The 15,011-nt window shown below is 53.2% G+C and overlaps 7 protein-coding genes across 7 annotated transcripts; 4 read left to right on the top strand and 3 right to left on the bottom strand.

The window, feature by feature from the left end:
• Window positions 1-1,814: 1,814 nt before the first annotated feature.
• BO94DRAFT_536669 (HMG box protein) lies at window positions 1,815-3,339 on the bottom strand. Its single transcript, XM_025612069.1, has 3 exons — window positions 2,580-3,339; window positions 2,219-2,521; window positions 1,815-2,168 (listed from the first exon to the last, which is right to left on the bottom strand). The coding sequence occupies exons 1-3, from the start codon at window positions 3,174-3,176 to the stop codon at window positions 2,064-2,066; spliced, it is 1,005 nt and encodes a 334-aa protein (XP_025465983.1). The 5' UTR covers window positions 3,177-3,339; the 3' UTR covers window positions 1,815-2,063.
• Window positions 3,340-3,634: 295 nt separating this feature from the next.
• On the top strand, window positions 3,635-7,423 carry BO94DRAFT_587092 (DEAD/DEAH box RNA helicase; the record flags this gene model as incomplete). Its single annotated transcript, XM_025615802.1, has 5 exons — window positions 3,635-3,778; window positions 3,841-4,140; window positions 4,194-4,617; window positions 4,672-7,086; window positions 7,149-7,423. The coding sequence occupies 5 exons, from the start codon at window positions 3,635-3,637 to the stop codon at window positions 7,421-7,423; spliced, it is 3,558 nt and encodes a 1,185-aa protein (XP_025465982.1).
• Window positions 7,424-7,441: 18 nt separating this feature from the next.
• On the bottom strand, window positions 7,442-8,657 carry BO94DRAFT_536667 (uncharacterized protein). The gene is made up of 2 exons (XM_025612068.1): window positions 7,970-8,657; window positions 7,442-7,793 (listed from the first exon to the last, which is right to left on the bottom strand). The coding sequence occupies exons 1-2, from the start codon at window positions 8,213-8,215 to the stop codon at window positions 7,632-7,634; spliced, it is 408 nt and encodes a 135-aa protein (XP_025465981.1). The 5' UTR covers window positions 8,216-8,657; the 3' UTR covers window positions 7,442-7,631.
• A 1,125-nt stretch (window positions 8,658-9,782) lies between these two features.
• On the top strand, window positions 9,783-11,713 carry BO94DRAFT_469654 (C2H2-type zinc finger protein; the record flags this gene model as incomplete). Its single annotated transcript, XM_025608296.1, has 6 exons — window positions 9,783-11,076; window positions 11,121-11,261; window positions 11,303-11,379; window positions 11,431-11,458; window positions 11,505-11,567; window positions 11,607-11,713. The coding sequence occupies 6 exons, from the start codon at window positions 9,783-9,785 to the stop codon at window positions 11,711-11,713; spliced, it is 1,710 nt and encodes a 569-aa protein (XP_025465980.1).
• Window positions 11,714-11,988: 275 nt separating this feature from the next.
• BO94DRAFT_625565 (uncharacterized protein) lies at window positions 11,989-12,872 on the bottom strand (the record flags this gene model as incomplete). The annotated part of the gene is made up of 2 exons (XM_025617296.1): window positions 12,404-12,872; window positions 11,989-12,319 (listed from the first exon to the last, which is right to left on the bottom strand). The coding sequence occupies exons 1-2, from the start codon at window positions 12,670-12,672 to the stop codon at window positions 11,989-11,991; spliced, it is 600 nt and encodes a 199-aa protein (XP_025465979.1). The 5' UTR covers window positions 12,673-12,872.
• A 733-nt stretch (window positions 12,873-13,605) lies between these two features.
• On the top strand, window positions 13,606-14,169 carry BO94DRAFT_587088 (uncharacterized protein; the record flags this gene model as incomplete). Its single annotated transcript, XM_025615801.1, has 2 exons — window positions 13,606-13,756; window positions 13,997-14,169. 2 exons carry the CDS (start codon window positions 13,606-13,608, stop codon window positions 14,167-14,169), a joined length of 324 nt encoding a protein of 107 aa, XP_025465978.1.
• On the top strand, window positions 14,116-15,002 carry BO94DRAFT_536665 (uncharacterized protein). Its single transcript, XM_025612067.1, has one exon. It carries the CDS (start codon window positions 14,383-14,385, stop codon window positions 14,581-14,583), a length of 201 nt encoding a protein of 66 aa, XP_025465977.1. The 5' UTR covers window positions 14,116-14,382; the 3' UTR covers window positions 14,584-15,002.
• Window positions 15,003-15,011: the final 9 nt, after the last annotated feature.

Raw genomic sequence — 15,011 nt, 5'->3', positions numbered from 1 at the left:
AGGACGGGGGCGGTGGGCCGATGCTCCTATCGATAAAGAAAGCGCCCCTCCTTCGGTGGAACAGACACAACGAGGACTCCGTAGTGGTCGGACAATGATGATGCAGATGCAGCACACACAGAGAGGGACAATGCCTTCCGACGGGTAAGTAACTGGTCCATGTATAGTATATGTAGGTCAACCACATCTGGGATCCATTCCCAGATCCAGTCATTCCATTGCCCGGTCATGCCTCTGTGCATCGGTGCATCAGTGCATACAGAGTAGGTACATAGGAGGGGTCCGACAAAGGCGATTATGGGCATTACCCAGACAGGCTTAACAGCAGTTATTCGTTGGCATGTCCTTCCCGGCCTCAAGTGGGGGGACTCGCTGAAGGAAACCGTGCCAAAGGGAGCTAAGGAACACCGGTTCCTTGGTACTCTCCGCGGGAATCACGATTATCTACTATGTGAACCAGTAAACAAATCAATGGCTGGTCAGTGGGAGTGAAAGAATAGAGCATCGGCAGAATGAAAGAAAAGCCCCAAAGACCTGAAACTGATGTGGTAGATAGATGATTCTGTATACTGTATACTGTAGGCTGTGGCACTGACTCAACCAGAGCCTCCCACCCTTCGATCCACCACCGCACGTGCCGCCAGATCTATGCAAAACAACAGAACAAATCCCAACAGTGGTTCGGCATGCACTCATCATCATGCAGATTCCAAGCCCGTCCATTAGGCCGCCAACGCCCGCGTCGGAAATTCAGCGAGAAACTCGGGTGTCAGAAAAATCCCAGAATGGGAATGAAGCTTGTGCTGGGGGGGTCCTTTCTTCACCGCATCGAAGGCAAGACCCCGCCACCGGCCTATGGCATGGCGCCCTGCACAATGGAGACCCAACCACTGGCCATTTCAGGCTCCCCTCGTCGGGGCTCTAGGACACCGTCTCAGTCAGTCCGGTCAGGCTAGTCCGGATGCACCACCATGTACATCGTACATCAGCTCCGCCTGGACGTCCTCTCGTCCGGTGATTGACAGTTGTCCATCCTGTGGAATTTCCGACGTCCGTAATCGCTGCATCGCATGCTTTTCTGGACCCTGGGGGTTCCGAAACCCCGCCGCGGAGCATCTGCGACCCCGTTCTACGACCGCCTGCTGCTGGGGGATTGGGATCAGAACAGGTCAATGTCATTTGCACTCCATCCGGTCTCTGCATGCATCCAGATTGGGATGTTTTGGCTCAACGCGCTAGATCGCCCATTAGAATGAAACGCCCGGCAGGAACGGGTCAGCCCGTGTGCGGTGCGGATAAGCTACTTCGCCTTTAGCTACAGCTTACACAGCAGGTGTTCTGGGACCTGAGCAAGTCAGGCACAGTCGGTTGACAATGACTCATACTTCAGTCCAGATTACTGCACCCTCCAGGGAATCCCAGGAAACGCGTACCCACCACATAAACGCGGTCCTGCATGCCCAACATCACCATGCTGGGCCTCGTCTGTCATATGTTCTTACTCTACTAATGAGCAGCATGCGGTGTCCTACGGCGGCTGTGGACTGCCCTGGCAAGACTCTTCACCGGTCATCATTTCGAACACGGCGTTGGTCTAGATTTCGATGATCCTAGGCGGCGCACGAGCAATCTGCAGTTTGACCAGGCAGATACCCGTCTGAAAAGACTCATCAGACTCGTTCAGTCTCCCAGAAATATCTCACGCCTCGAGCTACGCGACTAACAATCTGAGACGGACGGGCTGAGATCGCTCCCGCGCACGTGGTTTGGATACGTCACTATATCGCAACTATGAGGCTTTTGTTGAGCCAATCGCCCGTTCTTCCTATGGCGGTCATATTGATGGAAGTATCTTCATAGCGTACAATTCCTCCTTGGTAGAGATCAAGTTCCTTGGAGGATACAGGAGCTAATGGCACATGGTAGGCAAGCAGCTGAGACCGAGTTTACAGTAGACTCCATTACCACTAGAACCCGCCCAATATTCATCTTTAAACACCATTAGCCTTCCCGGTAATAAAACAAATGCCTAACACCATTGCTTGACAGACATGTTACATTGTTCATTTAGACAGGTTTTTTCCGACATTGGGGGCATCCTCGCCATAGACTTCCTTGTATTCACGGAAGTAACGTTCGGTATCGGCTTCTTGTAGACGCACATATTTCTGTTCACGGAATGAGCACTTCTTCTGGTCCAATGTTTCAGGATACATACCTGCTTCTCGGCATCGGTCATGCCCCGCCATTCCTCAGCAATCCTCACACCACGCTCAGGGACAGTCATGTGCTTCAGATCACCGGCCTGATGGCGTTCCTCGGCGTAGAACAGATAGCCGACCTTGGCGCGCTTGACCAAGCGAGGGTCGTGGATAGGGAAGAACTTCTTGTTCTGGATCTGCGCAAGTCTCCGCCGAGCCATGTTGGCCTGCTTGATTTCCAGGGGGGTGTGTGAGTTGAGCCACTTCTCGTATTCTTCCTGGTGAGCCTCTTTGTTGGCAGCGGCAGCATCGGTAAATTTCTGTACCATCACATTATTAACCCAGAAACAACCCTCGTTCCAAGAACAGAAGACGAACCTTGCGCTCCGCGTCACTCATGGCCTTAGCACGCTCGGCTGCCTCCTTGAAAGCATCTGTGGCCGCCAATTCCTTTCCTTCCTTCTTGACCTCTTCAAGCTTGGCGAACATGGCCAAGGTGAAGTAGTTTGTGAGCCTCTTGGGCGGCGAGAGGACGGCTGCTTTCAGTTCCTTCACCAGCTTTCTCTGGTCGCTTGCGATCTTCGCCTCCTTCTTGGCCTCCTTCTGCTCCTCGGTCAAAACCTTCTTCGCGCGAGGTTTCTTGGTAGCCTTTTTGCTCTTGGTGGTCTTGGCCTTCTTAGCTTTGCTGGCTACCTTCTTAGCCTTGGGGGCCTCGGGGGACTCAGGGTCCGCCTTTTTGGTGGTGCGTTTCTTGGGGGTAGCTGCAGTCGCATAGCCGTTGGTCAGGCGTCCGGAAAGCGCAACGGAGACAGGCGCGTATCTGACATTGGGGGTCGAGAAGCGGCCGAGAGTGGCCAGGGACATGCACCTAACATGGCTCTGGGAGATGGCCTGGCGAATGGGACGAGAAAAGGCGCTGCTAAGCTGGAGGTGTTGGAGAACGCCCCCTCCGCACCGAGCTAGATTCAAAGGCATGGTCCGAACAATGACAGTGGTGTAGGTGCAGGGCCAAGGTGAGATGTAGGAAAGGGATAGCTTAAGTTGCAGAAAGCACCGGCTGGGGGGATTAGCGCTTGTTGCGAGTTCCACTTGACAGGAGCTCAGTGACGAAAGCGGGAGGTTGGGGTCGCTTCGCTTGTCGTTTGGGTAATGCCGAATCGGGCAACGGAGCTCTCACGTGAACCCGCTGATATCGGTATCTATCACGTGATGGGGAGGTGGCCCATGTCCGCCTGAGGCGTGGAATCCTCTGGTCGGACACCAACATCTACACCTGAAGCTAGAACTCGCCACCAGGGATTATCGGCACTGACTGGTTTTAAACCAAACCGTTCTCAAATTGTATGGAAGGGTAAAACTCACTTTAGTATCCCGTCCACGTGCTCGAGCTTTCTTGAGTCTCAGTAATACTCACTCATCGTTGGCCTGCAACAATGGCTCGCCACGGGGATACTCGCTCACCATCACCTGTAGGCAGCACGTATTCCTCATCCAGACGGAGTCGCAGAGATGATGATCGCTATGAGAGGAGCCGGCGCGACGATGGCAGGGGCTACCGCAGATCTCGCAGTCCTGAGGTGCGTCTAATAATCCAACCCGGACATTTCATACGGTTCTAACAATTTCTTACCCGGCTTAGAGACGATACCGTGATCGCGACGCTTACCGGAGACGTGACCGCTCACTAGACAGACGCGATGATCACCGCGATGAAGATTCCTACCGTCCCAGTCGGAGAGAACGCTCTCGCGATCGACGACGGTCTCGAGATCGAGATGACCACCGTCGACGAAGCCGCGAAAGAGACTATCGAAGCAGGCGAGAAGATTCCCGCGACAGGGCTCGGAGGCGGGCGGATGATTCTGCTGACTTGAAGTACAAGTCTAGACGGGACGATAGCCGCGACCGGGCTAAAGATGCAACCTCCAGATCTCGTGAGGTATGTTCACTCGGGTATCTGCACGATTGGTTGAGCTCACTAACACAGCTTAGACGTCGAAGCCGTCAACTCCAGCAGCAACCGCCGCCCCGACGGAAGACGAAAAGAGGGCCGAGAGACTCGCCAAGCTAGAAGCCTGGAAGCAAAAGCAAGCCGCTGAGAAGGAACGTAAACAGCGAGAAGCTGCCGCGGCAGGCGGTGCGAGAAGTATTTTGGAAGAGATCGATCGGAAGTCTGGTCTGTCACCAGCTGTCAGTTCTCCCCAGTCTCCTGCAACTGCAACACCAGGCGTTGATGCTACCCCCGGTACATATACTGGGAAGTTTGATCCAAAGGCGATTGCAAAAAGTGCGTCTTCTACACCAGCGACGCCAGCGGTGCTGGGCAATGATGTTGCCGTTCCACCATCCGTCAAACCAGCCACAACCGTTTCTACTACCCAGGTAAAGTTGAGCAAAGCTCCTACAAGCAGTTCAGGTATGTCGTCTGCCTTGTTCTTCATTGTGACTGAAACTAAACTCTTGTTCATAGCTACCCTGAAAGCGAAAGGCAACGTGGGCAGGTTTGGTTTAGGAACCAAGCAGGCCGCAGATACCGAAAAATCGACCGCCACAAAGACATTGGGATTCGGAGAGGAAGAGTCGACGCGGAGGAAACTCGAAAAACTGCCTACGCCCCCATTAGAAGACTCGGAGACAAATGGATCTGCAGATGTCCCTGCTGAGGGAGAGGAAGAGGACGATGCCGACATTCACGATGGAGGGACCGAGGAAGAGAATGCTGCTGCTGCACGTGCGAGACGGGAAGAGCGCTTGCAGAGCGAAGCTCTCAAAGCCCAGTCCACTGCTACGGAAGAAGCCAATGACGACACTGTGATGGACGATGCTCCAATCGAAGAACCCGACAAGATGGAGGTTGATGTCCAGGAGGAAGAGGAGGAAGTCGATCCTTTGGATGCGTTCATGTCCGAGTTAGCCGAGTCGGCGCCCCCAAAAAAGATGGTTGGCGCCAAATTCTCGCGGACCAAGCAGCAGCAGCCTGAGGCCTTATTCGGTGACGAGCACGATATTGGCATGACCGCCGTCGGCGATGGAGATGCGGATGATTTCCTTGCCATTGCGAACAAGGCCAAGAAGAAGAAGGACATTCCGGCCGTCAACCATCAGAAGGTCGAATATGAAACCTTTCGGAAGAAATTTTATACTGAACCCTCGGATCTGGCACAAATGTCGGATGAAGAGGCGGCTAGTCTGCGCCTGGAACTTGACGGAATCAAAGTTCGTGGTGTTGACGTTCCGAAACCAGTACAAAAATGGTCTCAATGCGGATTGGGAGTGCAGACTTTGGACGTGATTGACAAACTGGGCTATGAGAAGACTACGTCGATCCAAGCACAGGCGATTCCTGCCATTATGTCTGGGCGTGATGTGATCGGTGTGGCCAAGACTGGGTCTGGTAAGACCATTGCCTTCCTTATCCCCATGTTTCGGCACATCAAGGACCAGAGGCCTCTAGACAATATGGAAGGGCCTGTTGGCTTGATCATGACGCCCACTCGTGAATTGGCTACGCAGATCCACAAAGACTGCAAGCCATTCCTCAAGGCTCTGAACCTTCGGGCCGTTTGTGCTTATGGCGGAGCCCCGATCAAGGACCAGATTGCTGATCTGAAACGTGGTGCTGAGATCGTTGTCTGCACACCGGGCCGAATGATCGACCTTCTGGCAGCCAATGCTGGCAGAGTTACCAACCTCCGCCGGGTGACTTATGTGGTCCTCGACGAGGCTGATCGCATGTTCGACATGGGCTTCGAGCCTCAGGTGATGAAGATCATGGGCAACATCCGACCCGACCGGCAGACGGTGCTCTTCTCAGCTACTTTTCCCCGGAATATGGAAGCGCTGGCCCGCAAGACCCTGACAAAACCGATTGAGATTGTGGTTGGTGGCAAGAGTGTTGTCGCTCCCGAGATTACGCAGATTGTTGAAGTGCGCAACGATGATCAGAAGTTTGTGCGATTGCTGGAGCTCTTGGGTAACCTATATTCAAGTGACGAGAACGAGGATGCGCGGTCGCTTATTTTCGTTGATCGTCAGGAGGCTGCCGATACCCTCCTGCGTGAGCTCATGCGCAAAGGCTACCCATGCATGTCCATCCACGGAGGTAAGGATCAGATTGACCGCGACTCGACGATTGAGGATTTCAAAGCCGGTATCTTCCCGGTTCTGATAGCCACATCCGTTGCCGCCCGTGGTCTCGACGTCAAGCAGCTGAAGCTCGTTGTGAACTACGATGCACCAAACCATCTGGAGGACTATGTTCATCGTGCTGGCCGTACTGGACGTGCCGGTAATACCGGAACGGCGGTCACTTTCCTCACTGAAGATCAGGAGCGGTACTCGGTTGATATCGCCAAGGCATTGAAGCAGAGTGGACAAAAGGTGCCAGAGCCGGTGCAGAAGCTGGTCGATGCATTCCTGGAGAAGGTGAAGGCCGGCAAGGAGAAGGCCGGTGCCTCCGGATTCGGCGGCAAGGGTCTGGAGCGTCTGGATCAGGAACGTGATGCCGCTCGGATGCGTGAACGACGGACATACAAGACTGGAGAAGAGGGCGAGGATGACGAGGAGAAGGAGGAGAAGAACGAGCAGGCAGAAGAACGGTTCAACAAGGCCATTTCGTCTGTGCAATCTGCAGCAACAACAACCAGTGCATCGCTGCCTGGTGTTCCGAAGGGCATTGATCTTGATGGTAAGATCACTGTACACAAGACTGAGAAGGATCCGAATAGCACGTCCAAGAATCCTCTGGACAAGGTGGGTTCGGCCGTTGCGGATATCCACGCGCGCTTGAGTCGGGCTGGTGTGATGAGATCTGGCGTGCCTATCGATAATCGCGGGCCGGACGCGGGAGCTTTCCATGCTACACTGGAGATCAACGACTTTCCCCGTAAGTTTCTTCCATATGCCTTATCTTCAGTCCGTCCCGTCGGATACTAACGTCTGCTATAGAAAAAGCTCGGTGGGCCGTCACCAACCGCACCAACGTGGCGAAGATTCTGGAAGCCACAGGCACCTCCATTACTACGAAAGGCAGTTTCTATGCTACGGGCAAGGAGCCTGGACCCGGCGAGAACCCGAAGTTATATATTCTTGTTGAGGGCGAGACAGAATTGGCTGTGACGAATGCGATGCGCGAGCTGATGCGACTGCTGAAGGAGGGCACCATCGCGGCAGCCGACAGCGACGCCAGGGCACCAGTGGGAGGACGATACAATGTTGTTTAACTTTAGACTATATTCGCTGTACCATATGGCTTATGACCTGTTTGAGACATTACCTCCGAATAACACATGTAAAGATAGTCAGCTATGGTATCAACAGCATACAAACCGGCCAACGATTCTAGATAAACACGCTAAACTGGATACTCCATGCTAACTCCGTAGACCTAAACCATACCCAGTAAACACCTGATAGATCCACCACTGTCCATTACTGCCACCTCCTCGCCTCGGCCGCTCCATCCGCATCTCTCGCAGCCACTTCATCCCGACTGACCTCATTCAACGTCTGCGTCTGTGTCTGAGCCTTTTGCGCCGCCAACTTACTCCCCAGCTTCCCTTTGTTTGCCGTCGACGCGGACTCTGCTCGTTTCTATCCAAACCTATTAGCTCAATCCTACACAACCCAACAACCAACCAACCACACAAGGAATCAAACACACACACACACACACACACACACACACACACACACACACACACACACATGCACACACATGCACATGCACATAAAGATAGAAAGAAAGAAATAAAGAGAGAGAAACATACCTGCGCCGCCAACGCCGCATTCATTCTCGCATCTGGATTCGCACCTCCCTCCGCACCCCCCGAAGCAGCAGGACCGACTGGTCGACCCGGACCCGGACCGGTTGCAGCTCGATTGGCTTTGGCGTTTGAGGGGAGCGGGGCGCGCGGGGCGGGATCGTCTGGTGGGTGGGAGCCGAGGACACGGCCGGGGGTGGAGAAGGCTTCGGAGTCGGAGGGGTTGGAGGATCGGGAGCAGATGTTGCCCATTGTGTTGGTTTTGCGTTCGCGATTGTTTTGGTTGGGTGGGTTGGATGTGGTTTTGGGGATGAGGAGGGTGGAGGTGGGACGTGCGGGGTGGGCGTCGTTGGATTGGGTTGGTGTACTGTGTTGAAGATGGGGGTGGTGTGGGTGTGAAGGGCGTGGTGAATGTGGATGAAGTGAATGTGGAAGGGGTTTGGGTGAGGACTGGCTGGGTTGCGATAGAGCTAGAAGATACCTAGAGATAGATAGTAGCTAAGATAGAGGGTGATAGTGATAGGAGTGACGCGGAGGTACATCTCACCGCGGAGGAGAGCCGGAGACGGCGGCGGTGGGCACGTGGGGAGCCGCTAGCACATGGGGTTGGGTGCCACAGTCGAGGGGCACGGCATTTTTATCTTCCTGGGGATTTTATTGGCGTGCCTCGAGTTATATTTTGTCTATTTCGAAGGGGTTCTGGTTGGTTATAGATTTCTACTTGATTTACCTGGTTTATGTGATACTGAGTGTGTGGTAGGTTTCGTGGTAAGTTTGGCCTCGTCAACACTTCTGAACCAGTCAGGTGACGTTGCAATTTACAGGGATCTTGCCGGGTTTAATAGGGCAATTAATGATGTGCCGGAGTCCGGTCCAGCATTTGCTGGCGCAGTCCACACACATTAGAATCAAATCAACCTCTTACGAACCCTATGCAGAGGGACCACTGTTGTCCATGGTACTCCGTACGGCAGAACCAAACAAGGCGGCACTGTTTTGCAGGCAGAATTCGGCCACAGAATTTTTCCGCCTCGACCCGAGTTTCACCTCGGGGGATGCAACCAAGCAGAATAATTGCCAGAAACACGGGGCAAAGATTCTTGAGGATAATTTCCGGTAGAATCCAACCTGGCAACGCCGCAGTCGAAAAGGAGGGTCGCGAGTGACATTTGGGGGCGTGTCATTCGCTCTGGGGCCAACGGGCTAATGACGCCATCCCCCAAGGTCCTCGTCCGCAAGGTCCCCAGCGCCGATTAGATCTGCGCTTGTGGCCGTACGACGACGGTAACCTTACCGAAAAAGACTGCTGTAGACTGCCCTATTCCTCTCTCCTCCAGCAATCATCGCCTCCAGCCAACTCCACCACCGAGTCTCACTACCAACCTGCTGCTCCATACTGTTGCTCTCGACGCTCTCCAGCAACGCGCCCTCATGCTAGCTCCCAAGGTCCTCAACCCCTCGCTCTTAGGCGGTCTGTCTTTTCTCTCTCCGATTATTGCATCGGCCATTCTTCACTCCTGATCACTGTGCATGGTCCAGTCGCACCACCGCCTCTAACCTTGTTGGACGATCTTTTGCATGACCTGACCTTTCCCTCCTTTTCATTGGTAAGGGCGACTTCCCGCTCGCGTGGTGTGGAGGGCACGACTAACTTGCCACTTGCGTGCTCTGTGACAGACAAAGACAGGCATTCTTCCCCGCCTGGTCTTTAGACGGACGTACCCATCCCTCAGTGTGACTTTCATTCTTTGTCGGGGCATTTGGGGGCATCCTCTTGTTTATCAAGTGCTGAAGCCGGCGATCGTGCTCAATCGGCACCATGGCTTCTCACACGAAGAAGGACGATTTCTGTCTCGAATGCCACTGGGAGGCTTTCCACCTGGATGGAAAAGAGACTGAAGATCCCTCCGAGGCTCAGCCGGATCAATGGAACTGTCCCGACCAGGTACACACCCCGCTACCTCATTGTGAGGTAGATGAGCAGTGCCACGTTGACGAGGACTGCTGTGATGTAGACGATTGTTCCGTCAACTGTTCATCTGTCTGCGACGGCTTCGTTGATTGTGATGAAGCTCTAGTGTGTTCTGAATCCCACTGCGACGAGGATCATTGCAAGAACGTCGACCCGGTTTGCTTTGATGAACACTGCTTTGATGACAGCAATGTAGACGGCGAGCACAGTCTGGAGTCCTTGTTAGGGCTGGGGTCTCCTCTCAACCTCGAAACGAACGACCTACTATCACCGACCACGATCCCACCGTCACAGGTCGAGCAGCCCAAGACAGTGACACAACCTGCCGCAGGCCTTGTGGCCCCGGCTTCGTCGAATGATACGTTCCTCAATTCCTATGCCGTGCCCGTGTCCCACTGCCACTCTCACAGCCATCAGCATTTCCACTGTCACGACTTTTCCAAGGATGCTCACCATGCAGCGAATTCATGGCTACCGTTACAGAACGCGGTAAACCCGGCGGACGTGTTTCACATGATGGCATGCCCTGACCTGTCTGGATGCCATCAGTTCCACGTCCACGAGGCGCAGGCCTGTCCTGTTCCGGACAAACCCGCTGATGACAGTGCTTCGAACCCGTTTGCCTGCTTTCATATCCCTCATATTCCCCACCACCATCACCCTCCGACCGAAATGAAGAGCCCGGCTCTCCCGCACAAGCCGACCAACAACTGGAAGCCATGTCGCACGCATGTGCACCGGTGTCGCACGCACGGACATGCTCATGTCCACCCCTATGGCCCGTACTCGCCATACTCCCGTCATTCGCGGTCCAGCGTGAGCTCGCAACTGAGTCCGGGCGAGACCCCGCCCCCGCTGGATGGGGGCACCTCGTCTGTCCTGACCAGTCCGGAATACGCCCCCGACACCGAGTTATTCATGTGCCAGTGGGCCACAACAACCGACGGGGTCAAGATGCGCTGCGGCGCCACCTTCGCCGACGCATGCGCTCTGCAGGAACATCTGGTGGGATGCCACATGGCGACCGTGGAGGGCGCCAAGGGCACGGGATATTACTGCTGCTGGGAGGGGTGTCATCGACCGGACGAGCCATTTTCGCAAAAGTCGAAACTGCAGGGCCATTTCTTGACACACAGCAACTGTAAGTGCTACTCAACCATGGTTGAAACATAGCTGACGGCGCAGATAAAAACTTCAAATGCTCCGTCTGTGGAAAGATGTTTGCGCGACAGGCGACATTGGAGCGACATGAGCGGAGCCATCGGGGGGAGAAACCGTACAAGTGTAGTGAGTGCGGCAAGTCATTCACCGATAGTAGCGAGCTGAGTATGTTCACCGGTATTTTGTGTATCAAGCTGACTGGATAGAAACACATTCACGGACGCATACAGGAGAGAAGCCGTTCAAGTGTACACACCCAGGGTGTGACTTTCAGACTGGCGATGTAAGTGGTGTCCAAGATCCAAGTCATCGAGCTAGACTAACCGATTATCAGTCATCCAACATGTCTAGCCACCGCTTAAGTATGCATTTCTTCCAGTTTCTGCTTCAAGATACTAACAAGCGCAGCACACGGCGAACGCAGACACAAATGCCACCACCTCGGGTGCACCAAGAGCTTCACGCGACACGGTACGTCCACTACCATAATCCAGGAGCCCTCCTAATAAGCCACAGACCAACTCAAACGACATTTAAAAACCACCCACAAAGAAAACATCACGATGCCGTCGCCAGTGGCGGAGCAATTCGGCCTCGCCTTTTCCGAAGTGGCGTGAGATGCCAGGATACAGAGAAAACCAGGAGTTTTGGAATGGAGTACAGCGATGAACCGACGGCGCAGGTAACGAGTGAAGAGTTGTTTTGATAAAAGATCAGTCATGAGTGGACGACATCATAATCTTACTATCTATCCATCACAACACATAATATGTTATGTGTATACTACAGTACAGCTAATGAACATACATTACCTTCATATTACCCCATCCCATCCACATCCACAAATACCTCTAGTATACACCCCCACCCAGGATGAAAAACAGAAGTAAACTTAATCATGAGCATTCGCCCTCTCTTCCAAAGCCTCCACAGCCCCCACCAACTCCCTAACCCTTGTACCCACCCTCCTCTTCACCTCCGATCTAACCCCCTCCTCCACCTCCTCGGGATTCAACCCCGTATCCACATTTACCAGCCCCTGTCCCTGCCCAATCCCCATCCCCTGTTGACTCACAAACGACCCATCCCGGGTATAGACCGTATACACAGCCACGAGTTCATCCAGTGCATCGCGGGCCGATTCCCGATCCGAAGCCGCGTAGATAGTCGCCGAATCGGTGCTTTCGGTGGCGATTTCGAATTCGTCTTTGGCGACTTCGTACCTGCATAGATTATTACTATTATTAGCATTGGATTCCCGGGGGGGTGTAGATCGAGGGTTAGGGAATGGGTGCTGAGGGACGAACAGTTCCTGCAACTCATCGACGATGAGATCGGCGGTTGGTTTCCCGGTTGAGTTTGAGGTTGAGTAGGTTCGGTGCGTGGGGGTGGTGATTCTGGGGGTTGATGTGGTTGGGGTTGGGGTTGTGTATCCGGGGTGACCGGGAACGATAGGTCGAGGTCGAGGGAGAACCAGACGGGGGGAGGCGGTGGTTAGGGAGCGGATTGCGGGGATTTGGCGCCGGGGTATGGCGCGAGAGAGATGGATTCGGCGGAGAGGTGCGCGGAGGGACATTTTGATAGACCGGATGGTGATGGTGATGGTGGTGAATTGAGGATGTGGTGTTGGTTGGAGAAACGGGGATCGGGGATGACGTCGGGTCGGGGGTGGTCTGTGCTGACTAACCGATGTCCAACTATTGTACAAGATTGTTGTGGTCAACAATGGCTTTGTCTGCGATATCAGATCATTGAGCGACTTGATCTCCTCAGTATTGAATATTTGTGTAAATTGTAGTTTTGGGCATGAGCTGGAGGCTTATTTTCGAAGCACGCAGCGCTGAGAAAACACTAGGCAGCAGTAATCATAGCTTTCTATTGGTTGCTGCTTTTATTTCAACATAACTAGAAGGTTGCTTTATATTGCTACTGTTCTCCGCTTTGTCTCTCTAAAGGGTAGTAGGGCCTCCAGAATACATTCAGACCTGCGGTCTGGACCAGGTCTTTATGTAGATTCAGGCTGTAGATCTGAATCAAGCACTTGCCTTTAACTACATGCTTTTAGAGATGTGCCGCGTGGTGCTTATTAAGGTGATTCGAAACGCCTTGGAGCTGCGAACTCCCCGCAGGCCAGGAACTACCTAGTATGGATAGCATATGCTGATAACACACTGCATCAGGTTGAAATTGTTGAAAACACCATGGAGTATGGGATCCATCAAGCTTCCAGCGGACTGGCCGAGTTGCAGGATCTCTTCATAAACTGAACGCCCACTCCATACTTCGTGACTTCAAGTACGCGCCCGCTTTAGCTGAACCCCGCCTTGTGCAACAGCATATAGTGTCACTGCACACACACACGTGCATTGCTACGATTGGCCGAGGACCGTCTCTGACTGGAAAAAGTGGTTGCCTTGAATGATGACCTCACGGCGCTTACGGAGGGCTTCTTCCCTCTTGCAACCGACTTCCAGAAGTCAAAGCCCTCCTCTACAGACATCTCGCCATCATGGATATCTTTGGAACGGTGGTGACCTCCGTGGACATTATCATCAAGTTTCTCCGCGCGAGTGCCGCCTACTCCGACGATGCAGAATCACTTCTGCACCGCTTTAACTGGGACCTGCGTGTCATGAAAAGGATCATCGAGTATTTCGAAGGTGTTGGATCCATTGGAAGAAATGGCCACTGTGCTGGCTTAGGGCGGAACCCCATAAGACCTGCGGCGGCTATCTTTCTCGTTAATACGGCGTGTTTAGTTAAAAGAAATCTACTCGTACATATACTGGGACTAGCCAGGGCCCGATTCTTACTCGTTGAATAATCTGACGGGAACCGCGGCGTTCCCGAACAATAGCTCGACACTGATTATGTGTTCTGACACACGACACAACTCACAGACATTGTCGAGATACTCTTCAACCTCAAAATGGCTGACCGAGTTGACTTTAAGTGTGTGAAACCTGCATCCTTGGTCTGCTGGTCTGCATCTAACGAACATTCCATAAACCTGAAAAGGGAGAAACTATATGCGGAGGATGATTCCATTCCCCAATCTCAGCAGAAGTGCTAAATATGAGCCACTCAATTGATCATCGAGGGGAACCATACCTTTTGTTGGTCTTTGCAAACAGGTGGGTGTTGGCTGGCCCACACAGGTTCCTGACAACTTACGCACCGATGATTTCTATCTCGGTGACTATGGTCTGGCGCAGAAGCTTGACCACATGCAGTGTTGCTCTCCCCAGAACGCCTTCATGGGCAAGACCCAAGCTTTGCCTGTGATATGTGGAGTTATATGGTCCTCGTCTCCGAATTTTACCTTCGTCATGTGCCGTTTCTCGACTGCTATGATGGTGGAGTAATGACTACCATCACCGGATCTTTGGGACCACTGCCTGACCAGTGGAAACGTCTATACATTTTCTCAAATGATCGTGATTCCTGGTATGACCAATTACAACCCCCGACCCCAACCAGAGCCTGACATCAACAATTGCATACTATCGCCCTGATGCCGATCCAATTGAGCGACAACATGTACTCTCCCTGATGAAGAGAGTATTCACCTACTGTCCCGAGAAACGTCTGACCGCCACCCAGCTTCTGCAGGACCCTTCATTCAGAGCTATTATGAACAATCATGGATGTTGAAGCATGGCTGGATTGCTCCTACGCAGCTCCGAGGGTTCTGGGTGGAGCCGAGATCGGCCAAGGATTCCGATCCGGATCAGCCTGAATGAAGAGCCAAGGACCATGATGGACAAGGGATAGATGTTGTTGGCGTATTTAACCTTGTTTAGCCTAAACCAGGTGCCCGTCGTCATACCCGGTTGGGACCGCTACGAAGGACGCAATGTACATACTTCATGTCTAGCCAGGGCTAGATATATATCCTAGCCGCGAATAACCCTT

This window comes from Aspergillus sclerotioniger, assembly GCF_003184525.1.
Source record: "Aspergillus sclerotioniger CBS 115572 chromosome Unknown BO94scaffold_19, whole genome shotgun sequence".
Taxonomy (NCBI): domain Eukaryota; kingdom Fungi; phylum Ascomycota; class Eurotiomycetes; order Eurotiales; family Aspergillaceae; genus Aspergillus; species Aspergillus sclerotioniger.
Note: the sequence above shows the minus strand (reverse complement) of the source record. Positions and strands in the feature narration are given on the sequence as shown.